General features: G+C 40.6%; 1 protein-coding gene across 5 annotated transcripts in view; it reads right to left on the bottom strand.

The window, feature by feature from the left end:
* Window positions 1-25,467, bottom strand: part of CNTN1 (contactin 1) — a 484,199-nt gene that overhangs the window by 102,893 nt on the left and 355,839 nt on the right. For all 5 annotated transcript variants that reach the window (XM_029058335.2, XM_029058336.2, XM_029058332.2 and 2 more), the window contains one exon: window positions 21,959-22,079. In XM_029058335.2, the coding sequence (XP_028914168.1) occupies window positions 21,959-22,079 (121 nt within the window). The remainder of the gene's footprint in view (window positions 1-21,958; window positions 22,080-25,467) is intronic.

Here is a 25,467-nt window from a genome sequence, read left to right as displayed (position 1 = left end):
GGCCAGAGAGAAGGATTGTGCTCACAGATTGGTCCTCATGCTTTCTCTCTGCCTTGGAATTGTGTAGGACTCTGGGCTTGCCCAGTCTACTATCAGCAGAACCTGGGGCAAATCTGCAAACAAACAATTAAATCCCTCAAACCTGTGTGTGGAATTGCTGGCAAAACAGCCTCTGGAGGGAAAGTCACACTAATGTGCCCAGGAAACAACATGGCCTAATAATAATAATAACATTTGTTAAGCACTTACTATGTGCCAAACACTGTTCTAAGCACTGGGGAGGATACAAGGTGATCAGGTTGTCCCACGTGTGCCTCAAAGTCTTAATCTGCATTTGGCAGATGAGGTAACTGAGGCACAGAGAAGTTAAGATGCCTTGCCCAAAGTCACAGAGCCAACAAGCGGTGGAGCCAGAATTAGAACCCATGACCTCTGACTCCCAAGCCCCTGCTCTTTCCACTGAGCCACGCTGGCCTACTGGATAGAGCATGGGCCTGGGAGTCACAAAGACCTGGGTTCTAATCTACATCCACCACTCATCTGTGGGTGACCTTGGGCATGTCATTTCACATCTCTGTGCCTCAGTTACCTCATCTGGAAAATGAAGATTAAGACTGTGAGCCCCATGCGGGACAGGGACTGGGTCCAACCTGATTAGCTTGTATCTACCCCAGAGCTTAGAAGAGTGCTTGACACATAGCAAGTGGTTAACAAATACTATTATCATTATCATTATTATAAATAATAATTTATTATTATAAATAATAGGACAACCTGCGGCCTGGAAAGTGAATGTATCTTCCATAGTGCTTTACCAGTAAAGAGCCATTTACCGGAAAAATCTATGAAGCTGGCTTCCCCAGACATTAATAATTAAGTACAGTGATCGAAATGGAACAAAGACAAGCCTACCATATTTACTTGTATATCTTTGGCTCTACTGCATAATTTCTTGCCACGATTTTTTAGGAGGAAATATAAGATCATTTTTTGCACCACATAATTGTGAGCAGTGAATGTGGTGTGCACCAGCATAGTACAGGGAAGAGGTTAGAGTGGTATAACAAAAACTTGTTGTGGGCAGGGAATGTGTCTGTTTATTGTTGTAATAATAATAATGATGATGGCACTTGTTAAGCACTTACTATGTGTCGAGCACTGTACTAAGGGCTGGGGTAGATACAAGGTAATCAGTTTGTCCCACCTGGGGCTCACAGTCTTAATCCCCAATTTACAGATGAGGTAAATGAGACACAGAGAAGACTTGCCCAAAGTCACAGAGCTGATCAGTGGCAGAGCAGGGATTAGAACCCACAACCTCCAACTCCCACACCCATGCTCTTTCCACTATGCCACGTGGTTTCTCTAATACAGTGCTCTGCACATAGTAAGCACTCAATAAATATGTTTGAATGAATAAATGAACACAGACCAGCTGGCCTTTGGGGACAGGGCATTTCTTCTTTGAAATAGACCTGATCCAGATGAGAAGGAGGAGAGAGTTGAGAGGATTATTTCACTGAATGCCGATCACCAGGCAGTACTTGGGAGAGTGCAATGGAAGAGAAACAGTTTCAAGTGCCCTCTTACCTTTCTCTCCCTCCCTTTCCTCTTCCCCAGCTCCCCAGGTTGGTAGGCTTAATTCAGATAGTATTTTCAAAATAGCCCCAGCCATCTTAAAACATTACAAAAATTACAGAAAAAGGCGGGCCAATTGCACGAGTAAATATGGTACGTCTCATGCTTCACAAATAACAAACACATGCAATCATTTTGATTAAAGTATGAACATAAAACTACAGGCGTTTCCTCCTACAAAAACAAATAAATCCACAAAAGCCAATTTAGCATTTAAATGGCAATAATAAAATCATTTTCTAATCGGTGTTCACATAGGATCATTTCAATGCAAAACACGATAAATCTGCCCCCTCTAACCAACCACTGTTACCTTTAGGGAACAGACCATTTAGAGTTGCCATTTAGAAATCAGCCAGGGGTTCTACTGCCAATAGTTAAAGATTTAAAATAATGTTCTATACTATCTATTAGCATTTATTGGGAAATCACATTGCAAAAGCAATGCCCCTCAGGAGATTATATTCTAAAATGATAATATGGATGATTCAGGCATGTTTTTCAGTGAAGTCACAGAAGATATTTATTCATTCAATCGTATTTATTGAGAAAATATTCATGGAGATTATATATACATATATATAGAAGCAGTTTGGTTTAGTGGAAAGAGCAGGGGCTTGGAAGTCAGAGGGTGTGGTTCTAATCCCAGCTCCTTCACTTGTCAGCTGCGTGACTTTGGACAAGTCACTTCACTTTTCTGTGTCTCAGTAAACTCTTCTGTAAAATGGCGATTAAGACTGTGAGCCCCATGTGGGACAACCTGATTACCTTGTATCTACCCCAGTGCTTAGAACAGTGCTTGGCACATAGTAAGTGCTTAATGAATAATATTATTATTATATTGTCATTATTATATAACCACACACACATACATATATATATATATATATATTTGTGTATATAACCTTTGTAATAGAAGATGATGCTATCTTCTATTATGGTGAAAATTACTGAAACTCTGATGGTAGAACACCAGTAAAAACAGTTTAAATAACTCAGGAAAATAGTTATACAAGTTTAATTATTAAAAATGCAAAATGGGATTCAAAATTTTATTAACTTGTCCTCCTGAGGGGATATTTAAACATTTTCTAATAGTTTAAGGAAGCAGAAGCATCACAGCAATTATATATATAAATGAGAAACTTTTACAGCTAAGTAAACATATTCTAACACTGACTTATAGCCCTCTTTGCAAAAAGAGCACAAATTAAATTTACACTGCTTGTAGATTTATCAGCGATATCGAGAGTTTATAACTTCTGGAACTTAACAAGTTTAGTATTTCACTTCAGGCCTTCTACAAAGGCTAACTGTGTGAACACCATCCAATTTATATTCACTGATTTTAAAGAATGTCAGGGAAAGCTATGAGAAATATCAACACTCCAAAGCTGGAAAAGAGGATAAGCAGAGATGCCCAGAATGTGTGGATGCAGAAAAAACAGCATTCTGGAGCTAGAGATAAGGCATTCCGTGAATGTTAAAGGGTACTTGGAGAGCCACATAAATAATCTTTATCATACAGACAGGCAGATACTGAAACATTTTCCTAATGTTAATTCCCGGATTACTGACAAGGTCTATTTATTAATTATCCCTGAAGATCCAGCTGGAAAACACAACGAAAGAATACCACAATTAGTTTTTTTTATCTACCTGGATCTCACATTTGCAGCAGTCTATTATGGCATGACAAATCCATCATCACGTGCAACATTTATTCATTTACAGGGATGAGGCTATGACAAGTATTAACCTTAGATGTAGTGACCTGTGTTTATAATCCCAGGCCAATTTGGGGGGTTTTGTGAAAAAAACTCTCAGGGAGCAACTTTTACTTCCCAAATCAATCAATCCATGGTATTTATTGAATGCTTACTATGTGCGGAGCACTATGTTAAGCATTCGAGAGAGCCCTTTAGAAAGTGGAACTACCCTGACTGTACCCTCTTACACGGGGAAGTATGACATTGAGTCAGGATGGCAGAATTCTTATTGACGTCATGATACCTACTTGGCAGAAGTTGGGCACGGTAATGTGACATAAATCGGGGTCTAGAACTGAAGACTGTGGGTATTAGGAGAAGTTAAGTTTTCTGGGAAAACAGCAGTTCCCTGACCCAAGGCAGTAAGATAGCAGAGACAGGATTCAGGGTTTGGGACAGGAGGTGAAGAATGCCAGAAGAATGCTTTGCTATGTGAGGAAAAATAAAGGGACTTCTTTGGAATCAATCAATGAATCATATTTACTGAATGCTTACTGAATACAGAGCACTGTACTAAGTATTTGGAAGAGAACAATATAACAGAGTTGGTGATTATAATAGCAATTGTATTTATTGAGCTCTTACTTTGTGCAAAGCACTATACCAAGTGCTTGGGAGAGTACAATATAACGACATATTCCCTGCCTACAACAAGCTCACAGTCTAGAGAGGGAGACAGACATGAGATGTACATCCCCTTGATCTTTTTATCGTGACTATGTTGTCTTGTTTTTGTCCATCTGTCTCCCCCAATTAGACTGTAAGCCCGTCATTGGGCAGGGATTGTCTCCATCTGTTGCCAAATTGTACATTCCAAGCGCTTAGTACAGTGCTCTGCACATAGTAAGCACTCAATAAATACTATTGAATGAATGAATGAATAATATAAATAAATAAATAGATGAATAGATGAGTAAATGAATAAATTCCAGATATATACAGGTATCTACATGTGTGCTATGGGAAAGAGAGGGAGGATAAATGAAGGAGCAAGTACGATCGTCACAGAAGGGAGTGGGAGAAGAGGAGGGGAGGACTCAGTCAGGGTTATCTTCCAGGAGATAACTTGGTAGACACATTCCCTGCCCACAACGAGCTTATTGTCTAGAGGGGGAGACAGACATTAATAAAAAGCAGGAAAATTTTGGATATGTACTTAAGTGCGGTGGAGATGAGGGAGACATAATAATAATAATAATAATGTTGGTATTTGTTAAGCGCTTACTATGTGCCGAGCACTGTTCTAAGCGCTGGGGTAGACACAGGGGAATCAGGTTGTCTCACGTTGGGCTCACAGTCTTCATCCCCATTTTACAGATGAGGTAACTGAGGCACCGAGAAGTTAAGTGACTTGCCCAAAGTCACACAGCTGACAAATGGCCGAGCCGGGTTTTGAACCCATGACCTCTGACTCCAAAGCCCGTGCTCTTTCCACTGAGCCACGCTGCTTCTGTATAAATGACATGAATAAAGGGTGCAAATCCAAGGGGCGAACAGTAGGGAGTAGGAGAAGTGGAAACAAGGGCCGAGTCAGGGAAGGCATCTTGGTGGAGATGTGTCTTCGATAAGGCTTTGAAGGTGAGGAGAGTGATCGTCTGTCAATGTGAAGAGGTTGGGAGGGCATTCCAGGCCATGGGATAGGGGGAGGGGAAGGAGGAGAGGGCAGACTTGGAGACTGGAAGAGAATAACGAGAGGTGACTTATAAAGAAAAGGGACCAATCCCTTGCTGACCAAGATCCCTTCCTAGAAGTTTAGCAATATGAGAAGCGAGTGAAAATTACTCCTGGGGTTCCAGGAATGTAGCAAAATTCAGCATTTACTCCAGGAATGTTTGTCAGTTGACAAACACAGCTCCTTGTTGGCCGGAATTAATTCATTCACTAGTATTTATTGAGCACTTTACTATGTGCAGAGCACTGTACTAAGCGCTTGGAATGGAATTGTACTGCACTCTCCCAAGAGCTTATTACTATCCTCTGCAGACAGAAAGTGCTCAAAAAATACCACTGATTGACTGACACCAGAAACCTTAATATAAGGCAAATCATGATTGACAGGTCCTATTTGTTATAATAAGCAAATGAAGAGGCAAGCAAATTTTCAGTATCGATCAATTTTATATTCATTGAATTTACTGGGTGCTTACTGTGTTCTCCCCCTCTGGGCTGTAAATCCGTTGTGGGCAGGGAATGTATCTGTTCTATTGTTATATTGTAGTCTCCCAAGCACTAACTACAGAGCTCTGCACACTGTATGCGTTCAATAAATATGACTGACTGTGTGCAGAGCACTGTACTAAACGCTTAGGAAAGTACAGTGTAATGGAGGTGATAGCCATATTCCCTGTCCAGAAGGAGATTACGGACTACTAGGGATGAAAATGAGACCATGTCTGTGCTGTTTTTGGAGATGAATGCCACGGCAACTAGGAAGGGTTGATCACTGGAAAGGACGAAACCCTCCCCCTGCCCAGTCACATGATGTGTAATGCTTGCACATCAATTAGTCATATTTACTGAGAGTTTAATGTGTGTAGAGACTGTACTAAGCGCTTGGGAGAGTTCAAAGTAGCAGTCAATAGACACGTTCCCTGCAGATCATCATCAAAATTATTTACTGAACTCCTACTTTGGCCAGAAGGTTGCAGCAGGTCTTCGGGGAATATGCAGAAGTATAAGGAAAATCAATCAATGGCACCAATTGAGCATTTACAGGGTGTAGACCACTGTACTAAGCACTTGGGCTTATTTAATACAACAGAGAAGCAGCGTGGCCTATTGGCAAGAGCACGTGTTTGGGAGTCAGAGGACATGGGTTCTAATCCCAGCTCCTCCACTTGTCTGCTGTGTGACCTTGGCCATTTCACTTCTCTGAGCCTCAGTTACCTCATCTGTAAAAACGGAGATTAAGACTGTGAGCCCCACGTGGGACAAAATGATTACCTTGTATCTCTCCCAGCACTTAGAATGGTACTTCACACATAGTAAGCGTTTAACAAAGACCATAATCATTAATTATTATTATTATTAGAGGCGGTAGATATGATCCCTGTAAACAAGGAGTTTTCAATCTAGAGGGACAGCCAAACATTAAAATAAATTAAAGACAGGGGAAATAGCAGAGATTAATATGATACTTAGCTTTTGGGAGCTTACAATAGGGGAAGTCAAGCAGACATAAAAAGACAAGTAATCCATAATTAAAAGAGTTTCAGAATAAATAGAAAAAGGATTTTGATAAGGGCTTTAAAGGAGGGAAGGGCCCATCTCAGGACACAGATAAAGCTCCTTGGATATCTCCCTTCTATTTGGGAGGAAGTACTGAGTTGAACAGTCCCCAAAATTGCTAAATTATCAGGATCAACTCAAAATTATCAATTTGCTTTACAGAAACAATCAGGCATCCATGCATTCAGAGTAGATTAAGAGTATGTCATCATTTAAAAAATAACTTCCTTCTCTATGTTCTTTCTGGTTAAGAGTTGTTTTTTAGGTTGTTGGCTGAGGATGTCATTTTAAGATTCTTTTTAATCCAGAGTTAAATTCCACTGACATGCAGATATTTGGCAAATGAAAAGACCTTCTGGCATTTCCCCGACAGTTTGAATGCCTCAACACATTTGTAAATAGATTACAATGCTTCTCTTCCACAGCTCAATTATCATCCAACTTCTATTTATGAAACTTCCATATGAGCATGTCTATGCTAGATACAATATTACACAATGATCTAAATTTTCCCAGCTCTTATGAAATCTTTGGTTATAAATTAAGTCCTTCAACTTGGAACATAGAGCATATTTAGGATTTCACTGTGAAAAGCTTTAAAGCAACTCCAGAGATGTAAAATGGAACCGTAAACACATCCAATATTTATGTTTATCCTCGATTTCCTTACTACATTTTAGGCACGTGTATAACTATTTATAGGCCAATATTCTAGAAACCAGAAATATGTACCTGGAAAACTTTCCACATAGGGACCCCCTTTTTGTGGGTGATCTCTGTGCACACAAGCCCAGTAGTTCAAAATGATAATAATAGTACTAATGATCTTGGGTATTTGTTAAGTGCTTACTTTGTTCCAAGGCACTGTACTAAGCACTACACTGGATACAAGCCAATCAGGTCAGAACAGTCCTATCCCACACAAGGCTCAGAGTCTTAATCTCCATTTTATGGATGAGGTAACTGAGGCCCAGAGAGGAGAAGTGACTTGCCTGAGGTAGGACAGCAGACAAGTGGCAGAACCGGGATTGCCACCCAAGTCTTTCTGACTCCCAACTCCGTGCTCTATCCACTAGGCCAAGTTACTTCAGGTGTTCCAGGAAAGCAGAGGGCTGCAAGAGCAGCCTCTGCTTATTGTGTGCTTAACATGTTAGATATTCTATAAGGCACTGAGGAAAGTACAGGAAAATCAGATCAGCAGGATACTGACCCCACTCAGACATCATAATATGAGATTTTAGAGAGAGCAGATGTCTTAGTCTCCATTTTAGAGATGGGGAAACTGCGGTATAGAGAGATTAAATTACTTTTCCAAGATCACACTGGAGGCCATTTAACATCTTCAGGTCTCAGTTTCTTCATCTGCCAAATGGTGATGATACCTGCTCTACAGTAGAGTGAGTGTTGTTTGGTCCAGAAACTGTCCAATTGGACTATCTATAATAATAATAATAATAATAATAATGGTATTTGTTAAGCAAATACCATGTGCCAGACACTGGGGCACTGGGTGGATACAAGGAAATTGGGTTGGATATACTCTCTGTCCCACAAGGGATTCACAATCTTAATCCCCATTTTACAGCTGAGGTAAGTAAGGCATGGTTTTCACCTCCACATCAAGCAAAACCTTCTCACCGTTGGCTTTAATAATAATGTTGGTATCTGTTAAGCACTTACTATGTGCAGAGAACTGTTCTAAGCGCTGGGGTAGATATGGGGTAATCAGGTTGTCCCACGTGAGGCTCAGTCTTGATCCCCATTTTACAGATGAGGTAACTGAGGCCCAGAGAAGTGGTGACTTGCCCACAGTCACACAGCTGATGAGTGGCAGAGTCAGGATTCGAACCCATGACCTCTGACTCCCAAGCCTGGGCTCTTTCCACTGAGCCACGCTGCTTTAAAACACTCAATCACCTTGCCCCCTCCTACCTCGCTACTCTCCTACTGAAACCCAGCCTGCATGCTTTGCTCCTCTAATGCTAACCTTCTCACTGTACCTTGATCTTGTCTATCTTGCCATCCGCCCCTCACTCTCATCCTGCCTCTGGTCTGGAACGCTGTCCCTCCTCAAATCTGACAGATAATTACTCTCCCCCACTAGATTTGTTGTTTTGTTGCCTGGCTCCCCCGTTTAGACTGTGAGCCTGTCACTGGTCAGGGATGGTCTCTATCTGTTGCCTAACTGAACATTCCAAGTGCATAGTAAAGTGCTCTGCAATAGTAAATGCTCAATAAATACAGTTAAATGATTATCTTGCATCTACCCCAGCATTTAGTACAGTGCCTGGCACATATTAAGCACTGAACAAATACCAATTTCCTCTCCCAAGTGCTTAGTACAGTGCTCTGCACATAGTAAGCACTCAATAAAATTGACTGATTTTCAATGTTGTGCTGCACCATGGGAGGTGGAAATTAAGGGTCTACTGAAAGTTCCCAAATCCTTCACTTTCATATTTTTATATCTGTACATGTTTCTAGCTATATACATACATATATATGGAGAGAGAGAGAGAGAGAGCGAAAAAGAGAGAGAGAGAAAGGGCTTATATATGCAGATGGTTCCATGACAGTGTAGAGAACATTACTTCCTTAATGTATCAAAATTACTGTCGTTTCCTCTTTCTGTTGTCAACCACTCCCTCCATCCCTCCAACAGCCCCAGCCTTGTAAATTCCTTGTAAATTCTTCCTTGTAAATTCCCATTCCCCTCTTAATACATCCTCAACACTGGTCTTTGTGGTTCTCCTACTCTTTCTCCTCTGGCCGTCCAGACAGGCATAGTTGTTTTTATTTAACTCGTGCCACCACTGCACCTTTCCCTGTCTTAAGCTTGCACTTCCTGGTGATCTGCGCACAGTACTAGACTGGAATGAGGGAAAGGGAGTGGGATGCTATTGTTACATTGGGAAGCAGCGTAGCTCAGTGGAAAGAGCCTGGGCTTCAGAGTCAGAGGTCATGAGTTTGACTCCCGGCTCTGTCACTTGTCAGCTGTGTGACTGTGGGCAAGTCACTTCACTTCTCTGGCCTCAGTTACCTCATCTATAAAATGGGGATTAACTGTGAGCCTCACGTGGGACAACCTGATTACCCTGTATCTACCCCAGTGCTTAGAACAGTGCTCGGCACATAGTAAGCCCTTAATAAATACCAACATTATTATTATTACATTGTTTAAAGTTTCTTCCCACCAGCTGCCAGGTTTTTAGCATTTGACACCACCCACCCATCCCTGCTCCGGTTAAACAGGCAGCCACAGTCACCAATAGATAAGTTGGTTTACTATTGGGTCATTCAATCATATTTGTCATATTTATTTGATTATATTTATCATTCAATCATATTTATTGAGCACTTACAGTGTGTAGAGCACTGTGCTAAGTGTACTAAGCAGACATATTCCCTGCCCACATGAGCTTGCAGCCTGAGACTATGTATTAATTTTCTTAAACATTTTGCAGGTTAATTTGAGGGCCTTTTTTTTCTGAGAACTTCTGGTGGGCAAATAAAGGGTTATGGGAGAGGCAGGGAAGGCTCATAATCATGGAATTTCATTGTCTTCTGGAGTTGGGGGACAGATGTGACACAAAACTACATTGGCAGGGAGACCTCCTGAACTAACAATTCCACACCCTTCCTCCTCCCACTCTGCTTTTAATTCTATACAGTTGCCTGCTGAAATTAAAGGCTTGGGAAAGCCTATTGGGAGGGGGTGAAGGTGGGAGTGAGAGAGAAGCTAGGAACAATTCACAAGCATTTATAAATAACAATAATAATTAATAATATACAGTGCTCTGGCCACAGTAAACACTCAATAAATATGATTGAATGAACCTAGCTTTTTTGTACCTCAGTTTCCTCATGATTAACCATTATGGTATTTGTTAAGCATTTACTCTGTGCCAAGCACTGTTCTAAGCACTGTATTACAATCAACAATCAATAAAGCAGGCACTGAATTTCAAATCAATGATATTTATTTAGTGCTTACTGTAAGCAAAGCTCTGAATTAAGGGCTCTGGAAAGTACAATAAAATGAAATTGGTAGACCCCTTCTCTGACCACAAACAGTTAGTCTAGAAGCATCTATAGATATTAAAATAAATTACAGATGTGTACGTAAATGCCAAGGGTTGGGTGAATATCAAGTGATTAAAGGGAACAACTCTCTTTGTAGAAGTCGGTGTTGGCTTAAAATATCAATGAAATCAGTCATGATAGCAGAGGTCAGAATAACAGATTTTAAAAATGGACTACTTTAATTCATATTGTTTAAATAGGATGTTACATTTTGCAGCCATCTTCTCCAGTGGCCAGGACAGTATTCAGCACAAACTGATGACTGAATGAATCATGCTTCAGAGAGAGATGAAAGACAAGAGTCCAAAGCAGGCAGCTTCCTATTAAATAATTCCCAAATAATTGAAAATATGGGAAGAGCGTACTTTCAGTATTCATCAATTTTTTCCCTCTCTCCATTGTTTTCCTGCCTGCTCCCACCCAAGATTTCTCCACCTCCATCTTGCCTCAGGAGAGAAACTCTTCCTCTAGGATTCTGGCCCATCTCACAGACAACCCCAACCTCCATGTTGCCCTGCTCAGGATGAATCAAAAGATTTTCAGAATAATGAATAGCTCAAAAAAAGAGAGACTTCTTTAATTCTCTTCTCAATTTCATAAGCCACTGTGGATTGTATGATATTCAGACTGGGCTTAGTAAAGATAAGGGGAAACTTCTCCACCTTCTTGAGAAAACCAGGGAGAATATATAAAAGAAATGAAAAATAAAACCAAGAATAACATGAGCAAGCACAAAAAAATATACAGTTGACTGTGCAACAAGGTAAAGTGGAGGTAGAAAAATTTGGAGGGCATCAGGGCAGGACAGATTCAAATAAATAAGGGTGTAGATTTCAGGGGTAAGCAGACATCACCAGCCAGGCTATTTCTAGTAGATATAAAGGGTGTAAATTTAGGAATTTCTGCCTGAGAATCCACTACACCATATCCACTATTCTGATAAAGGAAAAAAATATTCTAGTAAAACAACAAATGCAACAAATAATATGTAATAATTTGAACAAAAATGATGGCAGAACTTAAGTTATAATTTTAAATAATCAAAATAAAATTCAGTTTTCAAATCTGATTTTTATTTCTGATTTTGGCATATAGATATGTCTACATAGTCTTTCAGATTTGAGCATAATTGAGTTCCAAATGAGAGCAACACTGGAAATTCCCTCTGCCAAAGTATTTTCCTAGCTTGCCATCACCATTGATGAGTAGAAGAAAGGAGGATCTGGAGATCTGATAAGGTCTCAGAATTTACATTTGATAAAATTTGACCCTACTGTTGATTATCAGTCTCACAGCTGTGAAGTAGAGATGCTAAATCTATGGAAAAATTGTAAGTACATAACTCCAAGGTAGTATCTCTAACTTTTCTCTTGTGAGGAATGTGCTGTAATTTTTCCCTGGATGGACTTGACCTCTCTTTAGATTTCTGTTGCCCATATATTAAACACTCATATTTTGACCCATCTCATTTACAGTGCAAAGATAATTCATTTTAGTGGTAAAAATTCCATAAAGAAACTGCCAAGGCTTGGAGATCAAAGCAGACTCTGGGAATTCTTATTTTTTGCTTCCTTCTCATCCCCACTTTAAGCCCCAAATGCCCTAACTTCTAGAATGGGGAGCAAAGTCTCCTCTTCATAATAATAATAATGGTATTTGTTAAGCGAGTACTATGTGCGAGGCACCGTTCTAAGCGCTGGGGTAGATACAGGGTAATCGGATTGTCCCAAGTGGGGCTCACATTTTTTAATCCTCATTTTTACAGATGAGGTAGCTGAGACCCAGAGAAGTTAAGTGACTTGCCCAAGGTCAACACAGCAAACAAGTGGCAGAGTGGGGATTAGAACTCATGACCTCTGACTCTTTCCACTAAGCCACTTTGAACGCTGGGAAGCTATATTTTAAGTCCATGTGGGCAGTGATCATGTCTAACAACTCTATGTTTTGTACTCCCCCAAGCACTTAGTACAGTGCTTTGCACACAGGAAACACTCAGTAAATTCCATTGATTGATGAATGGCAACTGGAGAAAGTCAAAGGAGTGGTCTGCACTCTCATTTCCTGCTGAGAATCTATTCATTCACTTAATCGTATTTATTGAGTGCTTACAATAGGCAGAGCATTGTTCTAAGTGCTTGGGAAAGTAAAATACAACAATAAACAGACACATTCCCTACTCACAGTGAGCTTACATTTTTCACTGTGGAGAATGCTTGAATTTCAAATTCAAACGTGTTTCTGTAGGTTTGTCAAGCCTCCTTCTGGAGCAGGCACTATCTTCAGATCTTTTGTATCTTCCCTAGGGCCTAGGTCAAGCTCTGCCTTATGGACACTGATACTGGTATGGTAATGCAAACGCAAGCATCGATAATTTTGAATGCTACACAGCAAAATACATTTAGCCTTGCATTTGAAAAAACAAAGAGAAATAGTTGCTAATCCTATGTCTGAAGTCCCGTCTAGATGTTTTCTCGATAGGACACACATTTCAGCCAAGTATGCACTTAAGCTTAATATAGTGATTCTTTACACTTTCTTTCAAGAAATCCCTGTGGCCTATCAATCCAGAAGAATTGGCACTTGATAGTACCACTCTGATCTATTAGGTATATCAATGGAAAATACTTTTTTTTAAATGGTATTCGTTAAGTGCTTACTATGTGTCAGGCCCTGTATCGGCATAGGCACTGGGGTAGATACAGCCTAATCATGTTGGTTACAGTTCATATCCTACAAGGGTCTCAGGGCCTTAATTCCCATTTTATACTGAATTTACCAAAGACAAAAAGAAGTTAAGCATTTTCCCAAGTCCATACAGCAGACAAGTAGTGGAGCCAGAATTAGAACCTGGTCCTTCTGACTCCCAGGCCGTTGCTCAACAATAGTAAGATTATGGTTGGAGCAGATCTGTTCCAGATATCTCCTTTCTGCACTTCAGCTAAAATTTATGAACAACCATTTTCAATGTCTCTTCCCTTCCCTTCCCTCCCTCCCCACCGCTTTTCTCTCTCTAACGTACATCTCTAAATAGTAATCTAAAAGTACTTGAAATATGGTTATTGGTTCTTTTTGAACTGAGTCAGCAATGGTTTTATAACTATCAGTTACTTCAAAAGGAATTTGGAAGGAATATTGAACTTAAAATTGCTTACATGGTCATTCTATTCGTAAAGAGGCTATTGGCTCAAATTGTCCTCTTTAAAGCAAAGATCCCAAATCTGCCCTTTTCCAGGCCCGACTCTTGGTCACCAGGACGAGACATGTCAAGTTCCCCAATAACTTCTTGAGCTCGTCGTCGACATCCATTGCCTTTATTTCCTTTTCTCCAGTTCTCTCCTCAATCCCCTCCAATCTGGCTTCTGCCCCCTTCACTCAATAAAAACCACCCTCTCCAAGGTCACCAGTGATCTCCTCCTTACCAACTCCAATGGCGTCTACTCCATTCTAATCTTCCTCAACCTCTTAGATGACTCCAATACTGCTGACCATCCCTTTCTCCTGAATATATCACCCAACACTGGCTTCACATTGTTCTCGGTTCTCCTCCCAGCTCTCTGGATGCCTATTTTCAGCCTCTTTCTCATACTACTCTTCTGTCTCCTATCCACTAACTTGAGGATTCCCTCAAGGTTCAAGTCTGAGCCCCATTCGATTCTCCATCTACACCCTTTTACTTGAAGAATTTCTTCGTTTCCATGGCTTCAACTACCATTTCTATATGGATCAATCCCTAATCTACATCTCCAGCCCTGATCTCCTTCCATCTCTGCAGTCTTTCATTTCCTCCTCCCTTCAAGACATTTCTATTCAGATGTCCCACCAACACTTTAAATTTAACAAGTCCAAAGCAGAATTTCTCATCTTCCCACCCAAACCCTGTCCCCCTACTCACTTAGGAGCCCGTGACATTGGCATTATCCCTGACTTACCTCTCTCGTTCAACCCACGTATTCAATCTCTCACCAAATCCTGTTGGTTGAACCTTCACAACTTCACCAAAATCTACTCTTTCCTCTCCATCCTGAACTGTGCCATGTTAATCCAAGCATTTATCCTACCTCGCCTTGATTACTGCATCATAGAGAAGCAGTGGGGTTTAGTGAAACAAAGCATGGGCTTGGGAGTCAGAGGTAGTGGGCTCTAACTCTGACTCCACCACTTGTCAGCTGTATGACCTTGGGCAAGTGACTTAACTTCTCTGTGCCTCAGTCACCTCATCTGGAAAATGGGGATTAAGACTGTTAGCCCCATATGGGATATCCTGATAACCTTGTATCTTTCCCAGTGCTTAGAACAGTGCTCGGCACATAGTAAGCACTTAACAAATACCATCATTATTATTATCAGCCTCCTTGATGATCTCTCCTGTCTCTCACCATTTCAGTCCACACTTCACTCAGTTGCCTGGATCATTTTTTTACAAAACCATTCAGTCCATGTTTCCTCTTCCTTAAGAACCTCCGGTGTTGCACATCAACTTCTGCACCTAACAGAAATTCCTTACCAAAGAGTTTAAACCACTCAATCCCCTGCCCCCCCCCACTTTACCTAAACTGATTTCCTACTACAATCCAGTCTGCACCCTTCCATTCTAATGCCAAGCTACTCACTGTACTGATTTTGTCTCTCTTGCTGCTGACCTCTGGGCTCACATCCTGCTTCTGATGTGAAACTTCTTCCCTCTTCATATCTGACAAACACTACCTCTCCCCTCCTTCAAAGCCTTACTGAGAGCACATCTCCAAGACGCCATCCCCGACAAAGCCCTAATTTATTCCTCCCTGACTCCCTTCTACATCACCCTTGTAATACCCTCCTGCTACAACACACCCTTTACTCAATCCTCCTCAAACCCGTAGTACTTAATGTACAAATGCACTGGTTCTCATTAACATATTGTTCCCTTAAATTGCTAAAGAAAACAGCCCCAGTCAAATCCATTAACAAAACTATTATTGTCAATTGCAATTAGAGTTAATGATAATTATCCCATTTATTTACATAATCTCGCCGTTTTTTGGAATAACTGTGCAACATGAGAGAACTTGGAGAAGTAGTGAGGCCTAGTGGAAAGAGCAAAGCCCTAGGAGTCAGGGAATCTCGGCTTTAATTTTAGCTCTGCCACTTGTCTGCTGTGTGACCTTGGGCAAATTGCTTAATTTCTCCCTGCATCAGTTTTCTCATCTGTAAAATGGGGATAAATACTGTAAGCCCCATGTGGGAAATGGACTGTGTCCAACCCGATTACCTTGTATCTACCCCCGTGCTTAGTACAGTGCTTGGCACTTAGTAAGTACCTAATACAATTTAAGGTAAAAATAGAAGAAAACATTGAAACATGTATGAGGCTATTACATGGATCATATGTGAAAGAAATCTTCCAAGTAAAGGAAGAGAAAAAATGAAAAGGAAGAAAAAGAGGAGCAAAGGAAGAGAGAAGGAAGAGGAAGAGAAGTAGGCACTTGAGATGAATCTCTTACTTCTATTGCACTCTCCCAAGAGGTGCCCATAAGAGGCACTCGAAAAATCAATTCCTCTCCTGTTGAGTTTTCAAGTTTTCACCCTTCCATTTCCCTCACCCCTCATGGCAAGTGTCTATTGTTGCACACAATTAAGTGGTAAAAAAACTAATATTTTATCTCTCTCCCAGAAATCTGGGTTGGCTAATTTTATGGAGGCAATCATGTATCGTGTATATATTTAATATATATGCATATGTAAACCAGAAATTATAGATTAAAATTCAACTAAGATAAATCCATTAATAAAAGGCAACTAATATTGGGTGGTGTGATGGAAAATCATGAACAGGCAAACCTCTATTGTCCAAAAGTTAAAGTCCTGTTGTTTCCCATGTTTTTTGTTTTGTTTCGTCTTACAGGGCAGAGGGACCACTCTTATAAAAACATTATGTTGCTTTCTTTTTGTTCATTCACTTCATTCAACTGTATTCATTGAGTGCTTACTGTATGCAAAACATTGTACTAGCCACTTGGGAGAGTACAATACACAACAGACACATTCCTTGCCCACAGAAAGCTAGAAGTCTAAAGAGGGAGACAGACATTAATATAAATAAATATAAAATAATAAATAATTAAAATGAACAAAGACCTGAAATGAACCGTCATAACGACTGTCACATTGTCTACTATTTTTCTAAATGTGATTGAGAGTTTATTTTACACTTAGGTGAAAGATTAAGAATTGACATATCCTACTTTTGGAATTGTCAGAACTTGAATGTGAAAATCTTCTATATCCCATCCCGCGACTCTGGGAGTCCATAAAGCCTCAGTCAGGATCTCCCATTTTCCTTCTACACCCACTCCCAGGGAGAACTCATTAGTTGCCATGTTCCAACTACTATCTCTATAAGGAGGATTCCCAAATCTCCATCTTCAGTCATGATCTTTCCCCTCCTCTGCATTTTTATATTTCCTTCTGCCTTCAGATAACTCTACTTGAATGCTTTAAAAATATCTGAAACTTAACGTGTCCAAAACAGAACTCATCTTCCCACCAAAACCCTGTCCTCCCCATGACTTTCCCATCACTGTAGACAGTATTACCATCCTTCCTTTCACACAAGCCGGGAAAATTTGGCATTGACTCATCTATCTCATGGTATTTATTAAGCACTTACTATATGACAAGCACTATTCTATGCACTGGGGTAGATACAAGGTAATCAGGTTGGACACATTTCCTGTCCCACATGGGGCTCACAACCTTAATCCCCATCTTACAGATGAGGTAATTGAGGCACAGAGAAGTGGACTGACTTGCCCAAGGTCACACAGCAGATATGTGGCAGAGCCGGGATTAGAATCCGGGTCTTCTGACTCCCAAGCCTGTGCTCTTACCCCTAGGTCATCCTGCTTCACTCAAACACATATACAATCCATCACCAAATTCTGTCGATTCTACCTTCAAAACATGGCTAAATTTTTCCTTTTGTCTCCATCCAAATTGCTACTACACTGAAACAATCATTTATTCTAACATGCCTTGACTTCATCAGTCTCCTCACTGACCGCCCGGTCTCCTGTCTCTCCCTGCTACATTCTGCTGCGGGGATCACTTTCCTAAAACAAGTTTATTCCATATTTCTCCCTTCCTCAGGAACTACCAGTGGTTTCCTAACCACCTGTGCATCAAACAGAAACATCTTACCATGGGCTTTAAAGCACTTTTAATTATTAATTATTAATTAATTATTTTAATTACCTTGCTCCCACATATCTCACCTTTTGGATTTCCTACTACAAGCCAGCATACTTACTTTCTTCCTTTAAAGCCAACCCACTCACTATACCTTAATCTCACTTATCTCACCAATGATCCACTCCACCCCTGCATCCTTCCTCTGGCCTGGAACTCCCTCCTCCTTCAATCCCTTATTTAAAGTGTCTTTCCTCCAAAAGGCCTTCCCTGACTAAAGCTCTCATTTCTTCTACTCCCTCTCCCTTCTGCATCACCCTTGTACATGGATTTGAAAATTTATTCATCCCACACTCAGTCCCACAGCACTACAAAGCTGTAAGGTATTTTGTCTGTCACCCTTCCAGACTTTAGGTTCACTGTGGCCAGGGAGTGTGCCTCCCAACTCTGTTGTATTCTCCAAAGGGCCTAGTATAGTGTTGTAAACACACGTAGTAAGTACTCCATAAACATCACTGATCGATTTATTGATCCATATTGCTCTCCAGTTCAATTTTTGACTACCCAGAACTGCTAGACCTAAACTTTTGTTCATAAAATGCAAAGTATGTTCTTATAAACATCAAACTATCCATCCCTCTCAATACAATCTGGGCTTCTTATCAGGAGACGAAGACGAAGATGAACCCAACAGCATGAACTTTATATTTCAAAGATGATTTGCCAAAGAGCACTGTTTCTGATTTCTGCAGATTCTCTAGAGGATGACTTTGGTCAGTGACTGGCTTCCAGAAGACAATTCTTCTGCCTCACTGCAAGCTAAAACTCTCTAAATTATTGGATTGTGAAAACTCTGGCCAACTAAGTGCAGTTTTGCCTGTCTTCCTTTCCAAATATCCTCACAAAATGTTTGAAGAAAGGAAGTGCTGACTTATCAGGGTCAGGAACAACAGGAGGGGAGGGAAGTAAATTTATCTAAAATTGAGGGGAGCTGATCCCTAAGTATCCCTCCCTCTGTGAGTTCAGTTGGAGTATATTTGAGGGTTATAAAGAGGGTGAGTCAGGGGTCACATTACCAAAGGATTCCACTCTCAGCTTTGTTTTGAATGACAATAAAAAACATCAGGCAAACTGCAATTTCCATCTCTCTCTCCCATAAATTGCTTTAATCAAGTTCCTTTTTAAGCAAAAGAACTTTTATCAAGAAATACATTTGAGTAGACTATCACGGAGATTGTGAAATTGTTCAAGGACACACACAACATACACACATGAGGGAAAAAAATCTCCATTGCTATTTGCACGCCAAATCTTCCACTAGCCAAAGTATTTAGCCCTATTGAAGTGAAAGAGTCTCTTCCAATCTTTTCAGTGACTACCATTCTCCCTCTTCTAGCTGCAGGGACTACTGGAAAGAGCATGGCCCTGGGAGTCAGAAGACTTGGCTCTGTCACTTGCCTGCAGTACGACCTTGGGCAAGCCATTTAACTTATCAGTGACTCAGTTTCCCCATCTGGAGCTGTAGAGGAAGTAAAAGGACAATGTTGACAGGCTCCTGATGGAGGAGGTCCCCATTTCTAGGGCAACTAGCTTCCCAAGATTATAGCAGGATTGTGGGTAAAATACAAGTGGGACGTCAAGACAATACCTAGAGAGACTTACTGGTGCTAACTGGAAAGTTATGAGGAACCCAACTGAGATGTAGATGGAATTGATCCTCTGGGGCCAGCCTGATGCGATTGGCACATTGACTGTATATATTCAGTGGTAAAAATGATGGGGGGTTTTTTGGAGGGAGAGACTCACATGAATGTCTTTAGAAGCACATATAATGCACATGTCTGTGTAATAGACATTGTGGCTGGAGAAGGAAGTGGCCAACATCATTTCACCCTCTGGGTGCTACTCACACAAACCGTGAGGGATGAAGTGTGAGCCAAAGTGTAAGACAGCAGGTTTTTCGATGGGGTTTAGGTAATAATAATAATGATGGTATTTGTTAAGTGCTTCCTATGTGCCAGGCACTGCACTAAGTGCTGGGGTGAATACAAGCAAATTGGGTTGGAAGGTAAATGCACCCTGAGGTCTCATTGCCTGGGTTTTGGATGATTGTTTATGAAGTCTTTCGGCAGAGGGTGCTTTGTCAGGGGATAAGTATCTGCAGGAAAGCTGGGGAAGAGATTCAGCTCTATCAATCAATCAATCAATCAATCAATATGGTGTTTATTGAGTGCTTATTATGTGCACAGCACTGCTCTAAGCACTTGGGAGAGTACAACAGAATTAGTGGACACGTTCTCTGCCCATAATGGGCTTACCATCTAGATGGGGTAGAGCTTATCAGAAAATTGGCATTGTTTGCTGCTGCTGTCACTTGCGGGTGGAAAACAGGGGGATGAGTCACAGGGGATCTGTCTCAGCGCTTAATATGGTGCTTGACACATAGTAGTCGTATATCAAATACCACCACAATTATTAGCCTTAGAGCCGGTCTCAGTAGTACTTGTTAAAAGAATTTAGGTGGACATTTATTACTTAAAGTTCCAGGCCCAAAATATCATATCAGCAGACTTAGAAATTATTTCTGTTCATCAAACTCCAAGGAATACTCTAAATAATATTGCTATTGTTTTAATGAGATGTACATCCCCTTGATTCTATTTATTGCTATTGTTTTTGTCTGTCTCCCCCGATTAGACTGTAAGCCCGTCAATGGGCAGGGACTGTTTCTATCTGTTGCACGAATTGTACATTCCAAGCGCTTAGTACAGTGTTCTGCACATAGTAAGCACTCAATAAATACTATTGAATGAATGAATAATAATAATAATAATAATCGTTACACATGTTAAGGGTTTACTCTCTGCCGAGCACTTTACTGAGCCCTGGATTAGGTAGAAGGTAATTAGGTTGGACACAGTCTTTGTCCCACATGGGGCTCACATTCTGAATATAAGGGAGAACGGGTACTTAACCTCCGTTTTACAGATGAGGAAACTGAGGTACAGAGTAGTTAAGTGACATGCCCGAGGTCACAGAGCAGGCAAGTGATGGAGCTGAGATTAGAACCTAGTTCTCCTGGCTTCCTGTCCTATTTTCTTTCCCTTAAGCCGGGATACTTGCTTGGACAATGGCACTGACATTATATTCTTTACATTTTGGATGCTATTATTTCAAACAGAGCTCCTTTCAATTTTTTTATGGATTGTGTTATTTGATTTTGTTTCATTAATGAAAGAAAGTCAAATTACACGATCTTTAAAAAAATCAATTTAAAAGCAAAAAGAGAGTCTACCATAAGGGTCTACCATAATGAAGGAATTTCACATGGTGAAAGTGTCTAGAAAATTACCTGTTACCTGTTTCTTAAGAAGCAGTAAGGTATTAAGGCATAGGATTCTTTCAAGTGCTTTTATTCAACATTTCTACCTCACTGTGTTAGGCGCAGTGTACAATAAAAATCCATTCTTTGGTACTTCTTGACACAAACCACCCCCATGTCTAATTCCCCCATGTATTTTTTTTAGTGGTATGTGTTAAGCGCTTACTATGGGCCAGGCACTGTACTAAGCACTGGGGTACATACAAGCAAATCAGGTCGGACACAGTCCCTGCCCTGCATAAGACTCACAGTCTGAATCTCTGTTTTACAGATGAGCCTCTTTCCCGATAATAATAATAATAATGTTGGTATTTCCTAAGTGCCTACTATGTGCTGAGCACTGTTCTAAGCGCTGGGGTAGATAAAAGGGAATCAGCTTGTCCCCCGTGGGTCTCACAGTCTTAATCCCCATTTTACAGAGGAGGTAACTGAGGCACAGAGAAGTTCAGTGACTTGCCCACAGTCACACAGCTAACAGGTGGCAGAGCTGGGATTCGAACCTATGACTTCTGACTCCCAAGCCCGTGCTCTTTCCTTAGTACAGTGCTCTGCACGCAGTCAGCGCTTAATAGATACCATTAATACCGTTTTACAAATCCTATATGGGAAGCTATTTGCTGAGCTGGGATCATCAACATAAACTACACGTTGGCAATGGCCAATTGCCTATGGATTTAGAATTGGAAGGTCTTACCTCGCACGACAAGGTCAGCCGATGCAGAGGAATTGTCAACAATCGTCTGTGCAATACAGGTGTATCTTCCGGCGTGTTTCAGCTGTGCATTTTTAATGATCAGTTCACCATTGGCATCTATCTGTTAGCAAAAACAGCATCAGGGACAACCGTGATTATTTTCAATTTCCAAATAACAGATAATAGAGTACAAAAGAACCACTGTGCTTGAAAAACCCCTTCGCTGCAATTCCCCTTCATGGGTACCAAGGTGAAAATTATTAAAGTCTATTATCATTGGCATGTGTTTTTTATATTCAAAAGCAATGGCTTCCTTGTATTTTTCTTAAAGACCTCTTGTGGTTTAATTATTGCAGGCCTACCTCATGGGACTGCTGTCAGGATAAAATGAGATAATTGGCATAACAGCACTTGGGAAAATACGTATACAAATTCAAGGTAACAGTCAGGATAAAATGAGATAATTGGCATAACAGCACTTGGGAAAATACGTATACAAATTCAAGGTAACAGTCAAGGTATTATTATACCTAAATGTGAGTGCCTCCTGAAGGGAATAAGGACTTTCCTTTCATACTATCACCACTTCACATAAAACTCTATAAGACCGGTGATTAAAACCTGATTTACAATTTTCAATAAATGGAAAAAACTTGATGTTTTCATCAGAGAACCAACATGACCCAACTAGTAAGGTGCAATAAATGTAGCTTATAGTACACATTAGGATTCTTCATTTGCCAGAGGTAGATTACACATATTCTGAATCCCTATAAATCCCGAGGCATTTTTCTAGGATTCCAAGAGGGACTGAATGATGAAATAGCATAATGAGAGAATAATGTTAATAATAATGTTGGTATTTGTTAAGCGCTTACTATGTGCAGAGCACTGTTCTAAGCGCTGGGATAGACACAGGGGAATCAGGTTGTCCCACGTGGGGCTCACAGTCTTCACCCCCATTTTACAGATGAGGTCACTGAGGCACAGAGAAGTGAAGTGACTTGCCCACAGTCACACAGCTGACAAGTGGCAGAGCTGGGATTCGAACTCATGACCTCTGACTCCAAAGCCCGTGCTCTTTCCACTGAGCCACGCCTCTCCTCAAAGAGAAGAGAGAAGAGAAGAGAGAAGTTACAATGGGATCTGTTCTGGATATTTGGAAAGTTTTGTGAAGTAGCTTAAATCTCCTCTGTCAGGGTTGCAGCTGGAGGGTTTCCAGTACTCTACCAATCTCAGCTACAGGAGGGAGAGTCAAGCAGAGGCCTGACCATTCCATTTCTAGCTTCTCCAGTGACTAACAGGTGGCAGGCAATCTGCTACAAGACAAAACTCACCCATGCTGGGCACCAACGGCATGGGAGAGAGTCGAGGGCAGAGACTCGAGTTTACTGCACGGAAGGAAGCAATGGTAAACCGCTTCCAGATTTTTACCAAGAAAACTCTCTGGATCCACTACCAGAAGAATTGCAGGTGGAGAGCGGGGCGTTCTGGGAGAGATGTGTGTGTGGTGTCGCTATGGGTCAGAAATGACTCGACGGCACTTGAGAAAAGACAAGTTTAAATCTAGTGTTTTTTTATGGTTATATATTAAATGCTTACTAGGTGCCAATCACTGTACTAAGCACTGGGACTGGTACAAGCTTATCAGGTTGGACATAGCCCTTTGTTCCACAAGGGGTTCATAGTCTTAACACCAATTTTTCAGATGAGGTATCTGAGGCACAGAGAAGTTCATTCGTTTATTCAATAGTATTCATTGAGCGCTTACTATGTGGAGAGCACTGTATTAAGCACTTGGAATGTACAATTCGGCAACAGATAGAGACAATCCCTGCCCAATGACAGGCTCTCCCCCAATTAGACAGTCAGACAAAAACAAGACAACATAATCACGATAAATAGAATCATGGGGATGTACACCTCATTAACAAAATAAATAGGGTAGTTAAGTGACTTGCCCAAGGTCACACAGCAGACAAATGTCAGAGACAGGATTGGAACCCAGGTCCTTCTGACACCCAAGCCTGTGCTCTACCTATTCTCTAGGGAACACCGCTTCTCTGAATGACGAGATGGAGAGGCCACTCTCAGGGATGGAGAAATTGCGTTCTCCCGTCAGCTTTATATGCTTGACTCACAATCTCTTTGGGACTCAGTTTTTCCAGTTTGTAAAATCCGATGAATAATTTGAATCCTTTTCCTTAGTGGGATGCCGTGTGGATAAATCATACTCCCTCTAGATCGTAAGTTCTCTGTGGGCAGGGAGTGTGTCTACCAACTCTTTTATATTTTACTCTCCCAAATACTTAGTTCAGTGCTCTGTACGCAGTAAGTGCTCAATAAATTTGGTTGATTGATATTGTCCAGGGAAAATTTCCTTTTAGAATCCTAAACAAATGTGGCTAGTGATTTTTGGCTTCATTATATTGACAAATGAGAGTATGATTGTGGCTCAGTGGAAAAAGCCCGGGCATGGGAGTCAGAGGTCATTGGTTCGAATTCCGGCTCTGCAGCTTGTCAGTTGTGTGACTGTGGGCAAGTCACTTTACTTCTCTGTGCCTCAGTTGCCTCATCTGTAAAATGGGGATGAAGATTGTGAGCCTCACGTGGGACAACCTGATTACCCTGTGTCTACCCCAGTGCTTAGAACAGGGCTCTGCATATAGTAAGCACTTAACAAATACCAACATTATAATTATTAAAAATAGCCTTGCATCATCTGAATATATACATAAGGATAAAAATGACAGTAATTCACACGGTGAAAGTGCCTATAAAAGGACTTTTCACCTATTTCTTAAATGATAAGGTAAAGCATTAGGGCATAGAATTCCTCAAAGTGTTTTTATTAAGCAAGGCAGATGTTAGTATTCATCAAAAATACTATTTCATTCAAGTTGAAATGTTAAAAAAATTAACTAATAAAATACCTATCCTCAGTGCAGGAATTGCACTTTCTTCCAATTTATTCTAGGGTTTTCATTTATTACATTTTGGTGAGCCAAAATTATTTTTCTGTAAATATCCTTACTGAGGAAATAACCTAAACAATTAAAAGTAGAATAAAACAAACCATTGAAATTTGTAACTCTCCTAAATACAAAGAAGAATTTTGATTCCATTCTTAGACAAGAAGAGTGTGAGATCATTTTGCTTTGAGATTAGTATGCACATTTTAAGAGATAATTTCTTAAAATCATGCAAAGGCCTGTGAGCATAATCTCCCATAGCACTTTTCAGTAAAAATGAGATTCTTAATAATGGATAAAAGGATTTTTTTTAAGCAACTGTCCTTGAACTCTATTTTTTTGACAGCATTAAGGCAGGCTAATAAGACCTACATACAATCTTGTCAAGTGATCCATTTTAAGTGCTTGTTTCACTGAGGGTAGCAATAACATGTGTTTTCAGTACACATTTTGGATTGAACGGTATTGTGGAAACAGGGAACATTATTCTGACAAAGTGTGCTTTCCTGGATACATTGTGATGCAGACTAGAAAGAA

Source organism: Ornithorhynchus anatinus, chromosome 2, assembly GCF_004115215.2.
Source record: "Ornithorhynchus anatinus isolate Pmale09 chromosome 2, mOrnAna1.pri.v4, whole genome shotgun sequence".
NCBI lineage: Eukaryota > Metazoa > Chordata > Mammalia > Monotremata > Ornithorhynchidae > Ornithorhynchus > Ornithorhynchus anatinus.
The sequence above is the reverse complement of the archived record's forward strand: the minus strand, read 5'-3'. Positions and strand labels throughout refer to the sequence as shown.